Source organism: Symphalangus syndactylus, chromosome 5 (genome assembly GCF_028878055.3).
Source record: "Symphalangus syndactylus isolate Jambi chromosome 5, NHGRI_mSymSyn1-v2.1_pri, whole genome shotgun sequence".
Taxonomy (NCBI): domain Eukaryota; kingdom Metazoa; phylum Chordata; class Mammalia; order Primates; family Hylobatidae; genus Symphalangus; species Symphalangus syndactylus.
In genome coordinates, this window is record NC_072427.2 from 152,391,466 (window position 1) to 152,413,571 (window position 22,106).

Genomic DNA, 22,106 nt, shown 5'->3' on the forward strand with positions numbered 1-22,106 from the left:
GAACATGATTTAGGGAACAGCAAGGGCTCCTCTGCCCAGACACTTTTAAAATGTCTTAATATCCTTACTTTTTTGTAGAATAAAACAAAACACTGAATAACTTTATCAAAATTCAAATATATATATTTAGAAAGGATAAACCTTTAAATTTCTCTTTTATCAAAATTCAAATATATCTATTTAGAAAGGATAAACCTTTAAATTTCTCTTATCAAAGCTCTTCTGTCCAGTGGCTCGGCCCTGCAGATCTTTGCTGGGGTTACTTTTCTTCAGTCGGAGGAACTAATCCATATTAATTCTAAATTGCAATGGATGTGTATTTTTATGACTGAGTAAATGGCTACACTTTTCTTTTCTTTATTCATTCTCTTATTAGGCTCTCTGCAGCTGCCATGTAGAAGTGAACATGCTACTCCATCACTCCAGTCTACCTTCACCGGAGACCATTCATTCATGGGATGTGTTTAGAGACTCTTGTGCAAACACATTTCTTGCCCATCATTTCCTTTGAGGAGGGGTGACTCTGGATGGCACCACATGTGTGGGCCCTGCTGGTGAATCAAAGAGTTTATGGCCTTATCAGTAAAGTGCAAGTTCAGGCTCAAAGCCAGGTGTTTGGAAATGAATACAACTTCCTGTTCTGTTGTGGAAGGCCCTTGCCCTGTTCCCATGATGCTACCTTTGAGCATGTCCTGTGATTTTTCCAGAGACAGTGTTGAAACCTGCTCATATCTCTAAAAGAAATGGAATCTGGGAGCACTGTCAGCTGGGAGGTGGTCACTCCAGTGTGATGTGACAAGGCCCTGGAACAGCAGCACAGACACTTGTCTTTGGGCCAACAGCCCCCACATGGGGTAGGGTGTGGTTCGGGGATGCATGATTAAGCCCAGGGAATGAGAACAGACTCAGGGACCTGGAGCTCCCTTAATCCCCCAGGGTCTTAGAATTCCGTAATTTTTGGATTGCGATGGAGCTGACCACATGGCTGAATAAGGAATCCAGCACCTGGCAGCAGGACATAGAAAGAAAACAAGACGTAAATGAGCCAGCTCTTCTCTCCCCAGCTGCCCCTCTTCTCCTGACCCTTACCCCAGCCTAACGCTGCCAATTGCCTTCTATTTTGAAGAAGTCCATCTATCTCCCCAACAGACCACCCTTTTTATTAGGCAACTCCTTAAGCAGATTCTCTGTTGTTTCTGGCAAGTCTTCAGGTCTGTCCCTCTAGCAGTGTGGCTTCAACACAAAGTGGTCACAGTGATTAATAGTTCAGTACTTACAGCAGGTATTATAGTTATTGAAGAGGACAAAGTCTCTCCTATTATATGAGGGTAGAAATCTCTTCTGGAAACACTGCAGCTGTCACCAGAGGCATGAGTATTTCCATTTGGTGAAGTAATCCTGAAGGATGGAGCCATCAAAGCCCATGTTTGGGGTTGTTACTCGACTTTTTCCCCAGGAGGCATTTAATCATGCAGGCAGGGATTTAATGAGGCTGAGGTGCTTGGAATTCTCCATGTGGCACCTTTTAGGGTAAGGGGGCTGCTTGTGGGTGTGTTTGTGGTCATGGGTATTAAACAGGCCTTGGAATGCCAAGGGGCAGAGGGTCATGGCAGGGATCCCACCACAGAGCAGGCAGGACAAACCGACTCCCAGGAAGAGCCCCTCAGAGGGGCATGGCACTGCCCAACCTCCTCCATCAGTCCCGAGGCTGAAAAGCACAAGATGTTTATCCTGGAGCCTCCAGGACAGGTGTTCAGGGCCTGCCAGCCCTTAGGACCCTATCCCAGTGGATGCAGGCTCTTTCCAACCCTTCCCCATCTGTCTACTCCCACTCAGGCCTTACCAGCCTCTGACTGCCCCCCCGGTCTGCCTCCAGCTTCTCTCTCCTTTCAGCCCATCGTCCACACTCAGCTGCACAGTGACCTTTCGATGGTAAACTGGTACCTTGTCATCCCTCTGCTTAAATCTTTTTGGTGGCTCCTCCTTAACCACAGGACAGAGTCCCACTCCAAGGCCCTTTGGGACCAGGTCCCAGTCTTTCTGTCCTGATCTTTCTTTTTGGCTTCTCCCCTGTGCACCCTGAACTCAAATCACCATGAAACATGTGCAATTCCATTTCCTTTCCTTCTTTTAAAAATTATTTTGCTTCTACAACTTTGCAAATGTAGCCCCCTCAGCTTAGAAGGTCCGTTTGCGATCTTTTGGCCGTGTGACCTGCTGCCAAACTGCAGCAGGGACACTGTCCTGTGCCCACCCAGCCCCAGTCCTTCTGCCCCCGAGCACTTAGCTAGCTGCTGTTCGCCAGTCCCCTGGAAGTCAGGCGGAAGTAGGAGCTGTGTTCCAGCCGATGGTGTGTCGGGAGCAATGCCCGCACTCCCAGGCCTGACTGCTGAAGCCTCCAGCAGGCCCTCCGTGCTCCCTCTTCTGCTGGCCCGATGCAGAGCAGACAGGGGAGACCGCGAGGCCCTGGGGGTGGCAAAGCCACAAAAGGGGCGCAGCCTTGAGCCCTGAAGACCGGTGTGGCTCAACTCTCCTCCCTCCAATCCCCAGCCCACACTCCACCACGGAGTGAAAAGTAATCTTTACTGTACTAAGCAACTGAGATTTCATTTGGGGGCTGCTTATTACAATGGTCCACCAACCCTGACTGAGATGGCACCTTCATGAATCATTCTTGGGGCAGGCAGTCCCTCCCACCCTCTTCCAAACCCTGCTCTCTCTCTTCTGTGTTTCTCCAGCCTCTGGTTCATGACTGCAATTCATCACTGTCACCTGTCTGTTGGTGCATCTGTCTCCTGAACTAGGCTGTAAGTCCCCGTAGGACAGAGACGGTGTCTATTTATCTTAGTATTTTGGGTGCCCTGTTGGGACTTAAATGGGTGTTAATGTGCCCATGTCTCTTTCAAGCACTCAGAATGGTCTGGCACGCATGTGGCTCTAGGAGGTTCCCTCAGACACTAGCTACTGTGTTGAGGCCAATGATTCTACTTTCTGTGACCTTTCCACTAGCTTCAGGGTTCCAGGTTCTATAAATCATCCTCCCGGGCCATGCACCCGATGATGGAAATACAATACGTGGCTAATCTCCCTCCATTACTGGATGATAATTTTCCACATCAGCAAGCAGTGAGAAAGGCTGGAGCTGTCACTCTCCCCTCCACTGATAGCCTCTGACAGTTAAGATGTCTTGTTGCGGCGTGAGCTTCTTACCCCAGTGTTTACGGAGAAGGAAGCGTGGAGTGGGTGGGGGAGCCAAGGGTAACTGTAGTGTAGGCAGCTCTGTTTCGGGGCTGAGCACTGGTTATTGGAGGAAATGGATGGATCAAAGGGAAATTTAGGATGATTCATCTCCCCTTCCATCCCTCTGCCGAGCTACTTTAACTTCCAGGTGTATAGATCGATTTGCAAAGCACCAAATTAAAATCAAATCAGCTCTTTACTGGGTGCCTACTCTGGGCAAGGCCAAGTGGACACAGGCAGGTCCATTCTTAAAGCTACCCGTGGCTTTAGGTAGGTGACAGGACTTCTCCAAAGACACCATGTGTCAGTGATTCTCCCGCGGCCCCGTAGTGCTGAGGTTCCTGGGATCAGAGACTTGGAAGTGATGACGCTGTGGCACCGCACAGCCCAGAATCATCAGAGACGGTTCTGTGACATTCCTCACACTGTACTTGCCAAGGCAGGAGAGTGGTAAGCTAGAACTCCCATTCCCAGAGCATTCTGGCTGATCAACACCCTCCTCTAAGCCAGTCCAAAGGAACCCTGAACTGAAGGAAAACGGATAGGTCACGGAATTGATACATCTCCTTCCAAACAAAACTGCCTCTTAAACCATTCCAAAGGGAAGGCGCTTGACCTCAGTTCGCTTTTTCTTTCCGTGAGCAAGATAATGCCATAACTTCTTTCTACACTTCAAATATAGTTCTCAGAATCATAAAGTTCAACTTAAAAAAATCAAACCCATGCCCTACTACCAGCACCACCGCCCCGCCCTCCCGCCCCATCTCCGCTCTTTTTCTCCTTTCCCCTTCCACCTGCTTTGCATATTAGGCTGAAGCGATAAATGCCACAACGAAGGAAAATTCACAGGCTACTGTGGCTGGGGGACTGGAGGGCCCGCTTCTGGTTCCCCCTGGTTGGAAGAGAAGGGCATTCGTGAGGGGGCTTGTGGTAGAGACCAGTATGGCATGGAGGGAGCAGAACTGGGAGCAACGCCCACATAACTGTGCAACTTACAAGCTGAACAATGCGAATATGTTAACTTTTCCGAGCCTCACTTTTCCCATCTGCAAAATGGGGCAAACAGTACCCATGTGAGATGATCTTGGGCAAGATGAAAGGAGACCATCCAGGACTTCTTCACCTTCCATGCAAGAAAAAGACGTCCTCTCTCATGCCTCTGCCCCTGTCCCTCCTCTGCCCCCCAGCCCAGAAGAGCCCCAGAGGGCCGAAATGTGTCCATGATCCAAACTCCGAATCTGAAAGTTGACTCCATACCAGTGAAACAACGACCCCTCCTACGGGGAGTATGTGGGCATGAGGCAGCTTTGTCCCTGTTCTGTCGACTCCTGGCTTTCTCTTCTCCTGGGACTATATAATTCTAACTCCTTCCAAACGTTCCTCTCGGCCCACTTTCTTAATGCCAAATCATTTCTGCCCATTCGGTCAACCACAACACACTGGGGGCTACCACGAGCATGGCTAAGACTGGAAAAATGGTATTTGGCCAACTAGGTATGAATGTAGGGCTATCAGACCTTAATTCTCTGATCTGAAGAGAATTCAGTTCAATTCATTTTGTGTTTTTGGGGGAAGTCTGTGAAATAGAAATCATTGCCCTGCATACTGAGTGGGAGAGTGAATAAGAAGTTACCAATGCATGCTCCTGCCTCCCGAGAGCTTTCTATATAACAAGAGGGCTGGGCCACCCCCCCCCCCCCCCCACTGGTGGGTAGGTGAGGGTTGAGTGCTGATAGTGCCTGTCCTGAGATGGGGGCTCTGGAGGAGCCGGGGAGGAAACGGGTGCTATAGGCAGAGGGATGGAAGATGGGTAAAGATGCAGAAACAGGACAGCAGCAGGCATTTCTGGAAAACAAGATGCAGTCTGGCTTTGTGGTGCGGCAGTAGGGAGTGACAAGGTTCAAGTTATTGGCTGGGACAGGTCGGAGATGCCTGAAATACTGAGAGATATTCAGGCTTTATTCTGTAGCCATGGAGAGACATTCAAAGCTTTTGAACAAGGGAATGACACATTCGGCTGCAGAAATACGAACTTGGCTGCATTACACAGGTTGCATGGGAATGGGGCTGGAAGGCAGGGCAGCAAGGTGGCTACGAGTCCAGGCGGAGAGAGGTGAGGGGAGAGGAGGGAAGGAGTGAGAGGTCCAAGCGAAGAAGCGAAGAGGACAGCCCATACGACTTGACCAACTGAACGCAGGCACTGATAACTGTGGAAAGCACAGGAGAGGAAGGAGGAAGGAGGCTTTGTAGCCTGGGGAACTGGAAAGATGATGAAGCCTCTGGAGAGAGAAGTGGGCTGGGACCCTGGCGGGCAGGCAGAGGATGCTGTCCTCCAGGCCCTGGAGAGGAAGAGGGCCTTCATGCTCCACACCCTGCCAAGGACCCCCAGTGTGCCTGGCAGTTCAAGAGCTAACAGCCTGTTTGCTCTGCCCCTGCAGGGTGGCTGGCTGGCCAGTGATCCCAGGAACACAGCTGCTCTCTATCCACATCCACTTTAAACTGCAGGAGAGGTCCCGGTGACTTCCTGGTAACTCCTGTCCCTCCAAAACCACAGTGTGGCCTCCACAGCACTTGACCCAGCCCCTGCTGCTCATCGGCCCCTCCACACAGCCTCCGTTCCTACCATAGCTGTTACACAGTGAAAGGCAGACCAACACAAAGGCAGGTATCTAAAAAGGGTGTGGGAATCCTTCTTCTGGTGCCTTTCTCAGCTGGTACTGACAATATTCTCCACCGTAAACCTAGCCATCTGGATTCTGGAGTTTGTTGGCTTATCAAGGTTATCGTTTTGGCCTGGATACTCCCCTAAAGTCAAGTAGGCATCTCCCCAAGGGGAGTAGAGCCTTTATTAGCTGATGGCTTGGCAGAGCTGCCAGGCACCTTTATGCTGATCTAATGCCAGGCCCAGGAAGCTATGAATGTCTCCTGTCAAAATGCCATGTGGCTGTCACCTTCCCACTCCTCTGAAGCATATGGCCATTGGTCAATGAGAAGATTGTCATGGCTTCCCAACAGCTTAAGTTAGCAAGCCTTGCCCAAAGCTGGTGGTTTTGCTTTGGGAAGTGTCCGACAGCTCACTGAAACAGGTTGACATGCCTACTTCGCACTGTATACACAACACAGCCCTTCCATAGCTCTTCCACTGCTCCCTTGGCCAGGAAAACGGCATCTGTACACTTACGGGGCCAGATAGCCCAGCAGCCAGGCTGTGCTCCAAAAGTAATGTGCTACCAATGAACAGACCCCTTCTGGATCCTTACTACAACATGGCCCCCACGCCCCGCATTGGGTGAGACGCCTCTCACAACATCAAGTCCACAGGACCTTGCCCATGGGTATTCATGACTACCAGAACCAGAAATATCCATCAGTGGTTTCACTGCAGAGCCCCAGTACACAGCCCCACTAGCCACCACGGTCTTCAGGCAATAGCACAGTCTCGTTGCTTAAGAACTCCCAGTGCTTTCCCACAGCACTTCAATTTCCCTGTCATCGCCACTGTCGACACGTATGGGGGACTCTGTGCTTATCTGCCTGTTTCCAAATGGTGCCTTCCAAGAGTTGAGAGTGACTGAGGGCTGTTGGAAAGCAACTGTCTTCATGAAAGGAAATGACTTTGAAAGGATGTCATCGGCGATGCCACAAGGAAGTCAATTCTGAGCAGACAGAACAATGAGCCAACTCAGTCCAGCGGCAGTGTGAGCTCACCTGTTCCAACAGCTTAGAGCATGGCAGAAGGTGCTTTGCCAAAACTTGCATATGGCATGCACTCGCGCTTGCATGTGTTCGTGTGACTCATATGTGCCATGACGTTCCCATGCTCTGGCCTATGTCAGGTCATGGGGACAAAAGGGTGAATTAAAGGCAGCCCCGTGAAGGACCTCTCAGTGTAGCCCAGTGAGCAAGTGTAAAGAGGTGGATGTAATTCCACAAGATAAGTCGGGACGTGCCCTAAGAGCTAGGGGGACAGAGGGACAGTTAGGGAATGCTGCTGCCTGGGTGTCCAAGAAGGCTTCTGTAAGGAGCACTGTGGTCTGCTGGGCAGGGTCCTGCTTGGGGAATCTGGAGCCCTGGTTTGAGTGCTAACTTCAGTAACATTTAGGCAGGTGGCTGTTTCCCATCTGGGGCTCCAGTTTCCTCACCTGATCTCTCCGGCAACTTTCCAGCACTAAAGTTTCCAGGGCTCTGATTAGGACCAGCTAAGAGTTAACGTGAAGGCCCAGGAGCTACTTCCAGGCTCTGCCTTAAGGATCTGCTCTCACTTCATGGCCTGGCAGCATGATCACTTAATACTGCAAGGTATGAACAGAATCAAGGACAAAAACAAATATTAGCATGTCTTCTCATGTAATCTGAGCCAGATGCTTCATGTGTGTTTGTATGACTCGTATGTGCCATGACATGGGCTTGTGTTGTAGGTATCGAGAGGTCCAGGATAAACTGATCGTACTGATTTTTTTTTAAAGATCAAATAACTATATACATGCCCGTGACACATATAAAATAATGTAAATCAGTGATATTCAGGTTACTGCTCTCAAGCCACATGGGGCCCTTTCGTGGGCAACCTGCAGCTCTTACAAGCCTTCCAATTTCCTGTCTCGGTAATATGCGATCCTAGACGCTGTGGGGCAGGCAGCAGGCACGTGGCTCTGCTAGCTGGTGATGACCGCAAAAGTGGCTCCCGAGTCACATAACTCAATACCATGGGGTAAATATTTAATCCTGCCTATCTGCATGGAAATTCAATATTTTGGTTCCCCCGTCTGTCTGTCTTTCTACATGCTCATCCACATCAATGTCTGTCTTGGACTGCAAGCTTTAGAGAGCCAGGGCTGCATTTAAGTTGTCTTAATGACATGAGAGAGAGATTCCTGTAAGGATGGATATTTAATAAATGTGTTTTTTCATCTTGAGGAGGAAAAAGAAGAAAATCTGTCTCTTTTTCTTTATAGCTTCTCCCTCTAGTGTCTGACCTTCTATTAGATTTAACGTCGGAGCTGGAAGATGAGCCCTGTCTCTTGGAGCAGTGCATCTCTGCTGATGACAAGAACCCCACGCTAATGATGGTTCTGCAATGGGTCCCTTCACAGCGGCTTCTCACTGCTGCTCAGAGAGAGGGGGAGAAGCAGTCACTAGAGTGGGGAGACCTCAACATTATCCTAGTCTTTACCCAGAGAGAAAAGGGGCTTGGCTCTTGGCTGCCCCACTTAGGAAGCCGCATCCAGGGCAACAGTACATAAACATGCCCCTTTCTTGCCTCTTTTTTGCCTTTTTGGCTCTGAAATGGCTCTTGAGTATTATGTCCTCTTTTTCCAAGACTGTCTGTAACCCGTTGCAGAGGCAGTGGCTAGTATTGGCATTGCTGTAGAAGGGAATATCATGATGGGCTAAGCTTCAGACACTGACTGTCTTGAGGCCATGGGCATGCTACAGTCTGTGTGAGTCTCCTCCTCTCCTCTTTCTGGTTTCCCGATGGCCAGACTCTTCAGATGGCTGGAAGCTGGGCCATGCCAAAGAAGCAAGAAGCCTGCAGAGCAACGCTCCATGCCATTGCAGGAGGCATGCAGACTCGAGAGATGCACAGGGTAAGGCTGATTTGCCAGGAAGCTTTCTCCCCAGCATTTCATCCAACAGCCTGTGTTAAGGCACCAGCAAGTGAGCCCCACATTGCTAAGCCCAGTGGTCAGTTTCCAGTCACAGCAGCAACACTCACACCCCTTCCTTTCCATTCCCTCCTCTCTCTCTGGCCATGCCTTTAGGAGTCCTGTTTGCTGGTTCTTTCCCTTTATCCCAATCTCCAAACATCAGTAGGGCTAGGACTCAGTTCTTGGACCACATCTCACTTCTGTCTACACTCACACCCCAGTGATCTTATCCAGAGATCCAGGGGTTAAGTATCTTCTATATGTTGTTGACTTCCCAAATGACAGTTCAGCCACAGATCTCTCTCCTGGAGAGGTTCATTCCTTATTATATACTCCACATCTCCACTTGGAGGTTTAATAGGCACTTCAAACTTAAAGGTCTCAGATGGCTTTCCTGATCCTCCTGCCCTGACACCCGTTCCTCTCACAGACTTCCCCATATCCATAAATGACAATTCCCCTCTTGGCATCGTTTAGGACAACTGCCTTGGAAAATGCCCTCCCTCTCTCTCTCACATCCCATACCTGATGCGTCTGCAAATGACATCATCCTGCAGTCTGACCTTATCACTTCCATGGGTGTCAAGACCAGGCCCAGCATCTCCTGAGGCAGCAGGCACCTGACGGGACCCCTGCCTCTCCCTGGGCCACCTTCACTCCATTCTGCACATGGCAGGCAGACGGACCCTGATAAATGTCTGTCAGATCGTGTTGCTTCTCTGCTCAATTAAATAACAATTAAATACCCAGAGGCTCTTTGGTTCACTCCCAGTAAGAGCCAACTTCTCACAACAGTTTATATACCCTACTCCTTGGGTCCCACAGCCTCACCTTACGCCATTCACCCCCTTACTCCCTCCTCTCCAGCTGCACAAGCCTCCTCAGCTCCGGATTCATCAGCGTGGCCCCTTCTCATCCGCCCCTTCTCGCTAGCCCCTAGAAGGCTGTTTTCCCAACTATCTGCATGGTGCCTTTCCTTCCAGTCTCCAAGTCTTTATTCCAATGCTGCCTTCTTCGTGAGACATTCCTTGGCTGTCCCCTTAAAATCACAACCTCTCAACACTCTTCCCCCTTCACTGCTTCACCCCTCTCTGGCATGCTATTTAATTTACCATCCGTCTCTCTACTAGAATCTAAGTTCCATGAGGGCAGGGATTTCTGACTCCCTTGTTCACTGCTCTATCACCAGTGTCTACAACAATGTCTGGCAGAGAGCAGACCTTTCATTTGCGAATAGGTGGACTAATGAATGAATGAACTGGAACATATTTTTGTATATAACTTACTGACCACTTCACTTACACTAATATTTAGAGAAATGCCTCCCAACTGCATGCTTTATTCCTGTTGTCCTTCCAGCCCATCTTTTCTACTTCCTTGGTGGCTTTTGCAGCTTTCCCTAAGAAAACAGAATCCCTGGGCTCCCCTCAGGTATTCTGGGTGTCACCAAGCAGCTCCCGCACTGCACTCAGCCCCACCTCCCCAGCCTCACACCACGAGCATCCAGAGGCTGCCCAGGGGAGAAGCAGAGTCACCACAGCTGCTGATGAAGAGTGATCAGCCTTTTCTCTTAAAAGATGACTTGGCTTTTGAGCTGAAGAGAGTTGGCAAACATACCATACTATAGTCTTTTAGAAATTTCAAAGGCTAAGATATTACGGTAATTGAAACACATATGCTTCAAACGTAGCAGGATTTCTCCCCTTGTCTTCATTTCAAAGGGCAATCTATGCAATTCTCAAGACAGGAAGATGGTGTCGGAGCCACTGTCTTGCCTTTTTTGCAAGTGAATTAGGCCTCTGATTCCTTAATCATTTCATCGCATCAATTCTACTTTTAATTGGACTTCCCCAACAGACACAGTCCTTCGGATTCTCCTCCTGGCTCCACTCCTGTCTCTCACGTTCCACTTCATTGCACGTGTCTATCTTACTCTCTACACCTTGCTTTTTAAAATATTCATTCCCCTGCCTCATCCCCTGGAACTGTCCCACTAATTAGCATTTCCACTAATGAAGGAGCCAGGCTCCCATTCCAGTCCCCTTAGGACAAGAAACAGACCCCCGGGGCTCCTCCAGCCGTAAGGACGCAGGGCAAGGCGAGAGACACCAGTCTCCAGATTCTAAGGCCATCCTTATCTAGGCTTAGGAAAATCTTAGCGAGACTGTCTATTGGGTTAGGCAGCTCATTATGCTCTTCTCAAAGTTTGTCAAGAAATTTGGGTAGATGGGTCTTGTCAATGTGATCTGCTCCAGCAGCAAATAATACTCCATGCTGGGAACTCTCCTAAGAATTTATTCATTTAATGGGTTAGATGGAGAAGCAGCACACTCTCCCTTGGAAGCTCCTGTTTTAGGCAGAGAACAGAATAGCTATGTTCTGTTATCTCAGTGGACAGCCACTGGCTGCTAAGCATGTAGTGGCTATTGCAGGTTTTCAATAACACATGCTACAGAAATGCTCATCACCATTAGTCACAAGGTAGGGCCAGTGCTCTGACATAGGGTGGAGCCAGGAGCCAGCATACACATTCCTGCATTTTAGAGGTAGGCTTCTCCGTGGCTCACAGGCCAACTTATTTATTTACTATACCACTCAGTGCCACAAACTAATCAACTACTACTCAGTTCCACCAACAGTGTAATAGAAGCTGTCAGGCATTTTTCCAGGAAGACCCTCAATGGCATCATGGCTCATTGTTATAATCCATCAAAGGCCCTGTATTCCAACTTGCAAAACCACTTAGTGGAGCACAGAGGCCTCCTTAGGTTACTAAACTATGTTGTAACCAGTCCCTTGTTGTTTGTGTGCTTTAACTTCGTATTTGCTCCTTGAGCAGCGTTATCAGAAAGGGAGCAGTTGATAGATTTATTTATCTATCTTTGAAATGAGGGAGCAGAGATTCTGCTCCTGTGAACATCTTTGGCTGTCTTCGTCCCTTCTTCCTGCACCTGTTTCTGCTCCTGGCAGCTCTTCTCATCATCCTCTCTGCTCAGGGTGAACTTCCAGCTCCCTGTCTTTACCAGTATGACTCCACGCAGCAAATGCCCTGGATGGCTCTTTAACCTGTTTGCTTCCTGGAATACTCTAGATGCTCAGTGTTTAGGAAACTGTTTTTAAGTAAGGCTGCTTGAGAGGACAGAAATGCACCTATTCAAACATGTAGAGTGAAAGAGAAAGATCGCACACAGAAAAAGAAAGAGTATGGTTAGAGTCACAGAGCTCAAGGCCAAATGAGATACAGAGAGTGGTTAGAGTTAACCCAAAGGTTCTCAGATTTACTATGCATCTTGATCACCTGGGGGAGTTGTCAAAACACAGATTCCTGGGCCCCATCCCCACAGTTTCTGGGTCAGTAGATCTGGAGTGGGGCCCAAGAGTTTGCATTTCTAACAAGTTTTCAGGTAATGCTGATGCTGCTGGTCAGCGGCCACGCTTTGAGAACCACTGAGCGAATCTGCTAAGAGCTTGAATTTTCATGATCCTTCATTTTTTACATATTTGTGAGTCAATGTCTTCCATCACTTTCATTTCTATCCCAGCCACAGCCTATCAAACAACGGGCCATGTGAACCCCCGAGGAAGGGATCTCACTCAATTTCCATCACCTAATTGCATTCTGCCGAATTCCTCTGGGCTTCCCCTAACACTCCCACTTAGCACTTCCCCAGGTCTTTGAATCTAACCCCCTTAAGGAAAACCTTTGACTACCTTTCCTATGAGAAAGCTCAGTGGTGCATGGAAATCTTCTGCAAAGGGGGAGGAATCCTGTGCAGGTATAAAGTTTTCCAGGCAGCTGCTTGGCAGACATTGCTCCTTTCAAACAAGCCTGTGCTTTCAAACGGGAAGCCTGTGCCCCTGCCCAAAGAGGCGGAACCTGGAGGAGAAGGATCTCTGATTTTAAAAAAGCCTCTGCCTTAGCAAAATCTCAACGGTCTTTCAAGGTGAAATATTCTAAAAGGAGCATGAGGTTTTCTAGGTCGACAGCTATGATTTCCCACATGTAACCAATGTCTGTGTGTAGCAAGTGACTGGCGTCAGTGAGGTAAGTGCTGCTCCAGGAAGGCACACCGTGGGCTGCCAAGCAAGGGTGGCAGTCAAAGTTCTGTGCTGACCCGATGCTGTCTCCTCTCCCCCAGAACCCAGCCCAAACACAGAAGAAGACGGCTGCTCACTGTTTCGGGGCTTCTCCTCATCCATGCCCTCGTCCTCGTTCTCGGGATCGATGTCTTCGGCCTGCGTGATCCAGTCCAGGTAGCCTTTGAGATCCTCTTCTAGCTGCTGCTTCTCCCGCAGCTTCTGGAAATCTCCCCGGGCCTTGGCCTTCTCCCTCTCTTTGGAAAACTCTCTGGTGAGAGTGAGAGAAGCGGCAGGGCAGGAGAGCACAGAGAAGGAGGGAGCACCGAGAAGGGTCGAGGATGGAAGGAGAGATGGAGATAAGGAGAAACAAGAGTCTTAATTGCTTTGCAGGGAGAAACCTGCCCACACGCCCCTACTTTCCACCGACAGCTCCGCTAGTCAGCCTACGCTTTGTCTACTCTCACCTCGATGGGAAGCGTCAGTAAGGGGACATTCCTGACACTGGCCAGGAGAGGCTTAAGGGGATGGATGAAGTCCATCTCCCTCTTTTCCTGGATCATGATCACACGCTTTGCTTTTTAATAACTGTTCTCCAAAGACCTGGGAACCCGTTCCAAGCAGTAACTAAAAACCTCCATCACCATTCCAGAACATGCATTTCCATCCCACCCAGTATTGACTGGTAGTTTAAAATTCTCCCAAGGGTCTCCAGGTGACACAAGGTGTTAGGACCGGCAGTGTACCAAAGCCCACTCACTCGCCCCAGGTCCTGAGAGCCAATCATTCATGTCTCTTCCCAACTCTGGCTTCAGGATGTCTCACTGGTAGCTTGAGATCAGCCACAGTGGGAATATTTACACCATGGTAACTGGCAAATGCTGAAAACCAGGGCTTTCCCCATAGAGAGCCAATTGTTAAGTATTTACCAGTATACTACTGATTTGGGACCCAGGAGATTTAATGTCCTGAATTTCTGTTCTTATAACGAGCTCAACCTGCCACTCAGCATTCCTGGAAGGATTTCTAACCTAGAGAAGGTTCTCTCCCACATGGAGACAAATGAAGATTCCAAACACAAGAAAATGTCCTGGGGGCTGCCCTTTTGGTTTAAAGAAATCCAATCAGAATAGAAAAATACATAAAATCAAGATGATATAAAAGTTAAATGATGCATTTAGTTTAAAGTAATAATGAGTTGAAATTGAAACTGGAGTGGGATTTGCTGGAAGAATGGCCTACTGAAAAATTTCTGACACAGTAACTATTTCTTTTCTATGATTCTGTCCTGATTTTCCCTCTGACTTTGAATTCACTTTCTGAGCAAGGAGGAGGCTGGCAGGAGAAGGCAATCATCAACAAAGCGAATTCTCAACCCTCGAAGCAAGTCTGTGCCTTTTCTTGCAAAATAGATATAGGGGAGTATTTTTGGTTTTGATATGCAGTCTTTGGGGAATGAGGCCCTTGGTGGTGTGTGTGTGTATTTGTGTGTGTGTGTGTGTGTGTCTGTGTGTGTGGTGTGTACATGCACAGGACATCTTGGTTAATTCTTGGAGTCATGATGTCTTCCTCTCTCACCACTGAAGGCCCAGTTCAGGGCAAGAGGCTGCTGGAAGCGCCTTGGAGAATTTTTTGCTCAAGCCACACTCTAGGAAAGGCACCCTGGAAGGAGGGACAGCACCACAAACCACAAGAGGGCAAAGGGCTCTGCTCCTGAGTCTACTGTCATGTGGGGCAGCTCCATCACTACCTGTACTGCCTGGTGCTTGCGTTTGGCCTGTGCCACTCGGGAGAGCACTGATTTCAGCATGCACTGTCTTTATGGTGAGATGGAGTTGGGGCTGGGGTGGGGCCTAGGGAACTTTTTAATTGGGAGAATGTGGGGGCTCTCAAGCTAACCAGTTCTCTTCAACTGCTGCCTTAATGATGCTCTGGTTTGGATTGAATTTTGTTCTTAAATTTGATTGAATCCAATTCTAATTGGATTGAACTTGCTGTTTCTTGGGCTTCCTGCCAACCAGCGGGTACCTTCATTTCTTTCCCAAGGAGTTTTATGCTGGGGAAAAGGGTCAGACTGACAGCTCACAACGGAGAGGGGAGCTTTGCTCCTTCCCTTTTGGGGATGATCATAGAGAGATGCCATCCCCTCTCCTCCTAACCTCTTATCCCCTGTACCTGGTTAAGCCTTCGGGGCTTAGTCTTGCTCCTGGAGACAGTAACCTCATACAGCATTTTTCTCCCTATGCAAATCAACTCCAAAAACTGTGTTTCAAGGCCTCCTCTCTTGACTGTCTTTCTGTCTACCTCCATTTGCACCCCTCTGAGGTGGGTTTGGAGTTGCAAGGGGCTGAACTTCACAGTCCGTTCTAAGGGCTCACTTCAGCTCTTTTGAGTGACTTTGCAGAGGGTTCAAGTTCTGGTTACAAAACACCTACCCATCCTTCTTTTGGAGTTGGGGGAATAGGACTGGGACTCAGCTGGAGTAGGGACAATTGGCCCAGTCCTGTTTTACAGCATCAGCCCCATGGAGTGAAGCTCACCATCTATACCCCAAGGCCTCTGGGATCGAAAATAAACATCACAGGGGGAGAAATAGAACACGAGGTATGCTGATGATTCTGCCCGGCTTGAAGATAATTTTCCTCATAGAGGAAGGATGTGTTTTGGGAGTGTGAGAGGGACGGGGAAGGGCTTTACTCAGATCTGGAGCATGGCTGGATCCCATGCACTGTGAGGCACAGCCGGGCTTGAGGCTGGATGGAAGGTGAGCCAAGGTTTCCCTCGGCAGTCCCCATGTGGTAAAGGATCTGCTGGTGGCAGTGCCTGGCTCTCTTTATCTCCTTGCCTGGATGCCAGCCATGTTCCTGCTCTGGGGACTGAACTAATGAAGACATGGAGCCCCAGCCTGACAGGCTGCACTGGGTGCAGGGGCTGGGGCCGGCAAGACAATCAGTCACAGCTGTGGGATTTGTCACGCGACAGGACTGCATCTCTCGCCAGCAATGGCCAACATGAGAAATGAGGGGTGGTGTGGAGAGCCGGGGCAGGGCTCGGCGATGTAAAGCACGCACAGGGTGCTGCCACCACGCCCAGCTCATTTAAAAAAAAAAATTTTTTTTTTTTGAGAGAAAGGGTCTCACTATGTTGCCCAGGCTGATCTCAAACGCCTAGCTTCACATGATTCTCTTGCTTCAGTCTCCCAGCGCTGGGATGATAGGCATGAGCCACCATGCGCAGCCCTGAATTTCCACACTTTAAATGGAAGCTTTATGGAGTCATCTTCTCTACCTTCACGAGCAGAACACACCAAGCACCGTTCAATCTTTCCTTAGTGACCGAAGGACATAATTTGTGAGGATGAGTTACTGTGCTGGGCTATAAAATCATATTATCCTTAATTGTTGGAATGTAGGGTTTCACACCCACTTCTCCCAGTCCCAGAAGGCTCCAAGACTGCAGTGCTATGCAGTTAGTTGCTTTGCTCTCTTTCAAGGGCTATGAAGATCTGCAGGGCTGCCAGCCCCTCTGCTGAACAGCCCAGCCCTGCTGCAGGCCTCTGGGCGGCTGCCTTCACAGCTTCCTGCTGGGATTGTGTGCCTGCTGGCTGTTTCCCGCAGTCTGTGCTGATTGCTTCTGTGTCTGCCTGCTCGCTCCTCTCACCCTTCCTACTGCAGCTTCTGCTCTTCCCCTCTCCACTTCTCGCCTGTCATTTAAAAGCACGGGATGAACCCGTCCTATGGGTTTGGGGAGAGTACACCACAGAGGTCAGGGATAGAAGCGATGGATTCACATCGCCTGGGCTCAGCTCTGCATCCTGCATTTTTCACCTGCTGGAATTGAGGTCATTTTGCCTGCCAAGCCTCACTTTCCTTCTCTGTAGAATGGACACAGGAAGAGCACCAGCTCACTGAGTTGCCTTGAGCATTAACTGAGCGAATCTAGCGAACGCGCCGAGCACAGAGCCTGACACAGAGAATGCTAGTGACTGTTAATGCTATCACTGTGACAGTCAATTTCATGGAGCAGGGAGACCTTTTTGAATGCTTCTGAAAGCGTAGCTTAATCAGAAGTCTGATGAATAAGTGGGTGTTTGACTGCATGGTCAACTACATCTGCACCCAGTAAGTGTGCAACTATTCTACGGTCCTGGCTAATCAAGACACTGACTGGAAACCGTTGCCTCTGAGTGGTCAGCCAAGAGAAGCCTGATTCCAGCTTTGACACTGCATGGGGCGGAGGCAACCAATTCAGAGTGGCCAGCTCTTGACACATGAGGAGAGCTGCTTAAACCAGAAAGGGGAGGTGCTCACCCATACACACATCTTTGCTCTTTAGGGCAGACCCTTGGCCAAGGAAGCCTTGGCAGATGTTCTATCAGTGATTCAGGAGCTGCAAGGAGCAGATGGCAGCTCTCAGAACAGGTCAGGAAACAGAGGCTGGGGAAGGTCTCCAGGAAAGACCAGCGTGTCGACTCAAAGACTCCTAAGTCCAGAGGTCAAATAGCCTTAATGTTCTTGTTGTGAGTCAACCAACATTTTTGAATATTATCAAGCTCCAGGTTTGGGGTGAGGAGTCTGAATACACCCTAGCGCATTTAGGCTGAGTCAGCCAAGATATGGCCTTCAAAGTGGCTTCTTCCCCAACATCAGCAGCTTCTGTCACTTGACTTCACTGCTTTGATTCCTGGGCAGACGCTCTGCTCGGGGAGGACCCTCAGGGCCCAGCCCTCATTCTCCACTTCAGGCTCTTGGCGGGGGGTTACTTGCTCAGATTTGGTTCCCATCTCCAGGGGAAGAAAGTGGAGTTACATTCTTTTAAAAGTCTTGAGCTGTGGCTTGTGTTGCAGTTCAAGCTCATTCATCATAGATCTCATGGGAGGCGGTGCCTTGAGTGCTGGCTCTGGTTCTGCTACTTACCAGGGAAGTGACGTTGTACAAATCACTTAACATCTCTGGCCTCACATTCCTCATCTTTAAGAGGAAAGGCTGGAGCATGTCTAACATTTGATAATTCTATACTTCCAGTTATAACAGGCACCAAGTAAATAATAATTATTGTAATGACAGCACCATTATTGGGCACTTATTATATACCACTGTGTTAAGTATTCTGAAAATGATCTTATTCCATCATCACAGCCACCTATGCATTGGAATTATCATCTTCACTTTTCAGATGGGGAAACTAAGATTTAAAAAGGTGAAACCACCCAACATTATGCACCCAACAAGGGCAGAGTTGGGATGCCTCAATTTCTGCTTTGATTCAGGGTGATGAGGTTGATTTTTTCAATCCTTTCCTTGGAGATTCACATATAAACACATGGGCATTTTCTTGTGTTTGAACATAAAACTGAAAACCTCTCTACCTTCCAGGCAATGAATCAGGGACTTACGTTGTTCTGCTCATCACTGTTATCCCTGATGGAAGGCACTAGTCTCTTGTGTGGCCTCACCTTGGCAAAAGGCATTTTGTCATGAAGGTCTCTATTGGGCCATTCTCCATGGGAGGTGGAAGGGCTGGGAGGAGATTCTTTCCTCTACGCAGCTCTGAAGGCCAAGCCCACTGCTCTGCACTGCATTAGGGCAGCGGTATGAGCTGGGAGTAGCTGTTTCCAGTTTATGTACTGGAGGAAAGTGGAGAGCAATCTTTCTCTTTATGCCTAAATTTCTCCCAGCATTAACCTCTCTAGACAGTTAGGAAAGACTCTGCAAAGCAGCTGACCAGTCTCAAGCAGAGTAGAAGTAGATTACCCCCTCCCCCAAGTGGCAAAGGCAGCAGAGTGGGTTACCCATGAGCAGGTCACCGGGAGCATTTAGGTGTTAGGCCTTGGCATGGCTGGTGTGGACTTCTGAAGAAAGTGGGTTGAGGAAATATCCCATGCGTTTCCATGGTGAAAAGGTGGCCATCCTCAGGTGCTTCCTTCCAACCACATGCTACTTCTACCGTGGGGTCTTGCTATGTTGCCCAGGCTGCAGTGCAGTGGCATGATCATAGCTCACTGCATCCTTGAACTCCTGGGCTCAAGTGATCCTTCTGCCTCAGCCTTCTAAGTTGCTGGGTCTACAGGTGTGCACCACCAGGCCCAGTTACTTCTACCACTTCTAACTTCATCTGAGCAAGGGCTGAAATTAGTAGATGTGATACTTGCCGCCAACTAGATAAAGTTAGAGGAAAGTGAATCCCATCTCCTCTATTCTTAAATAATCTATGGCTTTAAACAGTTAAGGGTCCTTTCCATTCAGAAAAGGAAACTCAGAGATAGACTGCTCCATCTATGAAGTAAAATGAGAATGAGATTTTGAGTCTGTCTTTGTTTATGTTTTAAACCAGTCTCTTCTTACCCAGGCCTGTTCACCAGAGGCCACGAAGGCACAAGGAGAAGTGCCCTGCCTGCCTGGACAGCTACTTGAGGCTGGGAGGGGCCGGCTGGACCCAGTTTTTGTGGTGAAGCCAGCTCTCCTCCATTGTCCATCACCAAGACCAGTGGCACATCGGACCCTTTACCCAGCCAGGACAAGGACATCCACTTCAAGGCTCCCGTGGTGACCCCTTATCCCAGGTTCATCAGAGCCAGAAAAAGAATACAGCCAGGAATAGCAGAAAGAATAAACAAAAATAAATGGAAAAATCAAGACCTTTTTCCTTGGTCCTGCTTACCCGCTAAGCACACCGAGAACCAAGTTAAGTACAAAAAATGACCCTATGATGATTAGTGTAACAAAATAGATCCAGGGCCAGTCCCTTCCTACGGCATCATTGACCTGGAAGAACGGAATGATAGTTAGTGAGGCACACTCAGCAACCGAGCACGGCCAGTGCTGGTCCCCGGCTCCCCAGACACTGACCCACGCAGCGCCGGGACCCGGGGACCCTCTAGGTACAAATCAGAGGCCAGACAGCCTGCCTGGCCAATGGGTCAGAATTTGTGGTTGAACAGAGGCTTTGTTGTGGCTTTCCTGGGCCTGTCAGCGTCCCGTCCCTGAGGATCCCGGGCATGTATGGAGTGGAACCTGAGACCTTGCTCGGCTGCGTTGTGGAGAGGACATAGAAACGGTCAGCTTACCCGCTCAACACACCGAGAACCAGATTTAGAACGAAAAAGGATCCAAAGATGACCAGACTGACAAAATACACCCAGGGTAACTCATAGCCCATAGCGTCCTGCATCTGGAAAGATGAAGGAAAGTTAGGAAAGAAGAAGCAGAATTGGGTTACGGCAAAGAGGCAGGCAGCAGGTGTGAGCAGATTGGGAGGAGACAGACGGGGCTGAACGTGGGCTTTGTTCATGTGCACCAGGACACCCGTGTTACCCGGGGCATCGCCCATGTTCAAAGGACCTCCTGTGACCGAAGGGGACCTCGGCCCGCTCTGCCTCAAGAGGAATCACTCTGTCTCTCTGTGGTTTTATTTTTTGAAAAAGAAACATTTCTCCAATGTTTTCTATTCACTTGTCTGAGAAAATGGGTCACCTCAAAAAATAATTTCTTCAGCATGGGATGGTTTAACTCACTTGGGTTTGCCTGGACATTAAGCCTTTTGTTGCACCTGGAGGCCCCTGACCTTGGTGTATGAAGTGCGTCAGCTCCTACTGACAGGCCTGGAGAACTGAAACCACAAAGGAGGTGTGAGGAAAGATAACCTTCCTCAAGGGCTTGCCACCTGGATCGTGGGCCAAGCCCAGAAGTTAGAGGCTAAACCCCAGTGCTTCACACATACTGCGGGCCACCGGCTGGGAGAGGCAATCATTTTGGTTTATGTATTCAGAGAAGGGTCCTGTGACTGCAACCACAGCTTAGAGGGAAATGGTCCTTAATGTGGAAACTGACTGTAACTACTGAATGGTAGGGAATGCCCTGAAAGGTCACAAACCCCTACGGCAGCCAGACGCAGTGGTGTGCCAGAGCTGGCTCCTGGGGGCCGTGGGGAGCTCACCACGCACATCTCTTCCCAGCTCCGTGTTCAGTGACCACACTGGTAGCTTGAAACTGACCATGGTGGAAGTATTTACACCATAGAGATAGGCAAGCAATAAATCAGCCCCCTGTATCCGCTGCCCCTAAGAAGAGATGCTTAAACATTTATTAGCTCACCACTGGCTGGAGGGTGGACGTGAAGATAAATTGCTGAGCTGTGCTTCCATCAGAGAAAATTTATTCTGATTTAGTTTCTCAAATCTATCTCTTCTGATGCCTTCTGACTAAACAAGGTTAAGTTCTGGCTTCCTAAAAATGAACCCAACTTTGTCCTTGTGAAACTAGCTCATAGAAACCCAAACTTCCAAGGCACACAAGCGTCCCGAATGATTCGCATCAACGGCTCTCAAAGTGTGGCCCTGAGACCTTGCTCGGCTGCGTTGTGGAGAGGACATAGAAACGGAGGGACGAACAGCTGCAGCGTCATCTGAGAACCTGTTCAGAAATGCACATACCTAGACCTCACCCTGACACTGTGGGGGAGGCCCAGCAACCCACGTTTTGACAGGCCCTGCAGGTGATTCTGATGCATGCTTGAGCACCACTGATCACACTGTTCTCTCCATAGCTCCCAACTTCAAATGTAACAACACAAGTGTGTGGCTCTCCATGTACCTCCACAAGGTTGCATAGCAGTGTTCCTCAAAGTGTGGTCCAAGGACCACCAGCATCAGAAACATCTGGGAGAGTTATTAACAAAGCAGATTCCTGCCCCACGCCCCCAAGATCTCAGAGTGGCCCACAGTCTGCATATTAACCATCCTAGGTGATTCTAGGCTATGCTCAAGTTTGATAACCACCCCACGATTTCCACCCAGGGGCCTCAAAGGAGTTCAGGCAGGTGGGATATTAATGCCCTCAGCCCTTGGGCTTCAGGCCTTCACAGCTTCAGCAGCCACATGCATTTGCCTAAGTACGCTGGATAAACATGTTCTCCGCATGCCGGGAATAAAAGACTGAGAAGTACCGAGACACCAGCTAGGCTGACTGGTATGAAGTGTTACATCCCAATATGTTCTTTACAGATCCATTGAGATGTATCTGATATTACTAAATTTTGGTTAGGAAAATTCACCCAACATAATCATTGTGCATAGTGCAAATATCGTGTCTGGGGCGAGAAGATTCCCAGTGTGTGCCCACTTGGCCGTGCCATCGTGAAATT

At 49.0% G+C, this 22,106-nt stretch overlaps 1 protein-coding gene across 22 annotated transcripts in view; it reads right to left on the bottom strand.

Moving 5' to 3' along the window:
• Window positions 1–22,106, bottom strand: part of LOC129483539 (voltage-dependent L-type calcium channel subunit alpha-1C) — a 630,682-nt gene that overhangs the window by 164,554 nt on the left and 444,022 nt on the right. For 19 of the 22 annotated variants that reach the window (XM_055281126.2, XM_055281127.2, XM_063639851.1 and 16 more), the window contains exons 8-9: window positions 19,626–19,729; window positions 13,064–13,236 (exon numbers count right to left, since the gene is read on the bottom strand). In XM_055281126.2, coding sequence (XP_055137101.1) covers window positions 13,064–13,236; window positions 19,626–19,729 — 277 coding nt within the window. Of the gene's footprint in view, window positions 1–13,063; window positions 13,237–19,625; window positions 19,730–20,031; window positions 20,136–22,106 lie in introns of all 22 variants that reach the window. The other 3 variants (XM_055281117.2, XM_055281118.2, XM_055281109.2) reach the window with 1 other exon arrangement.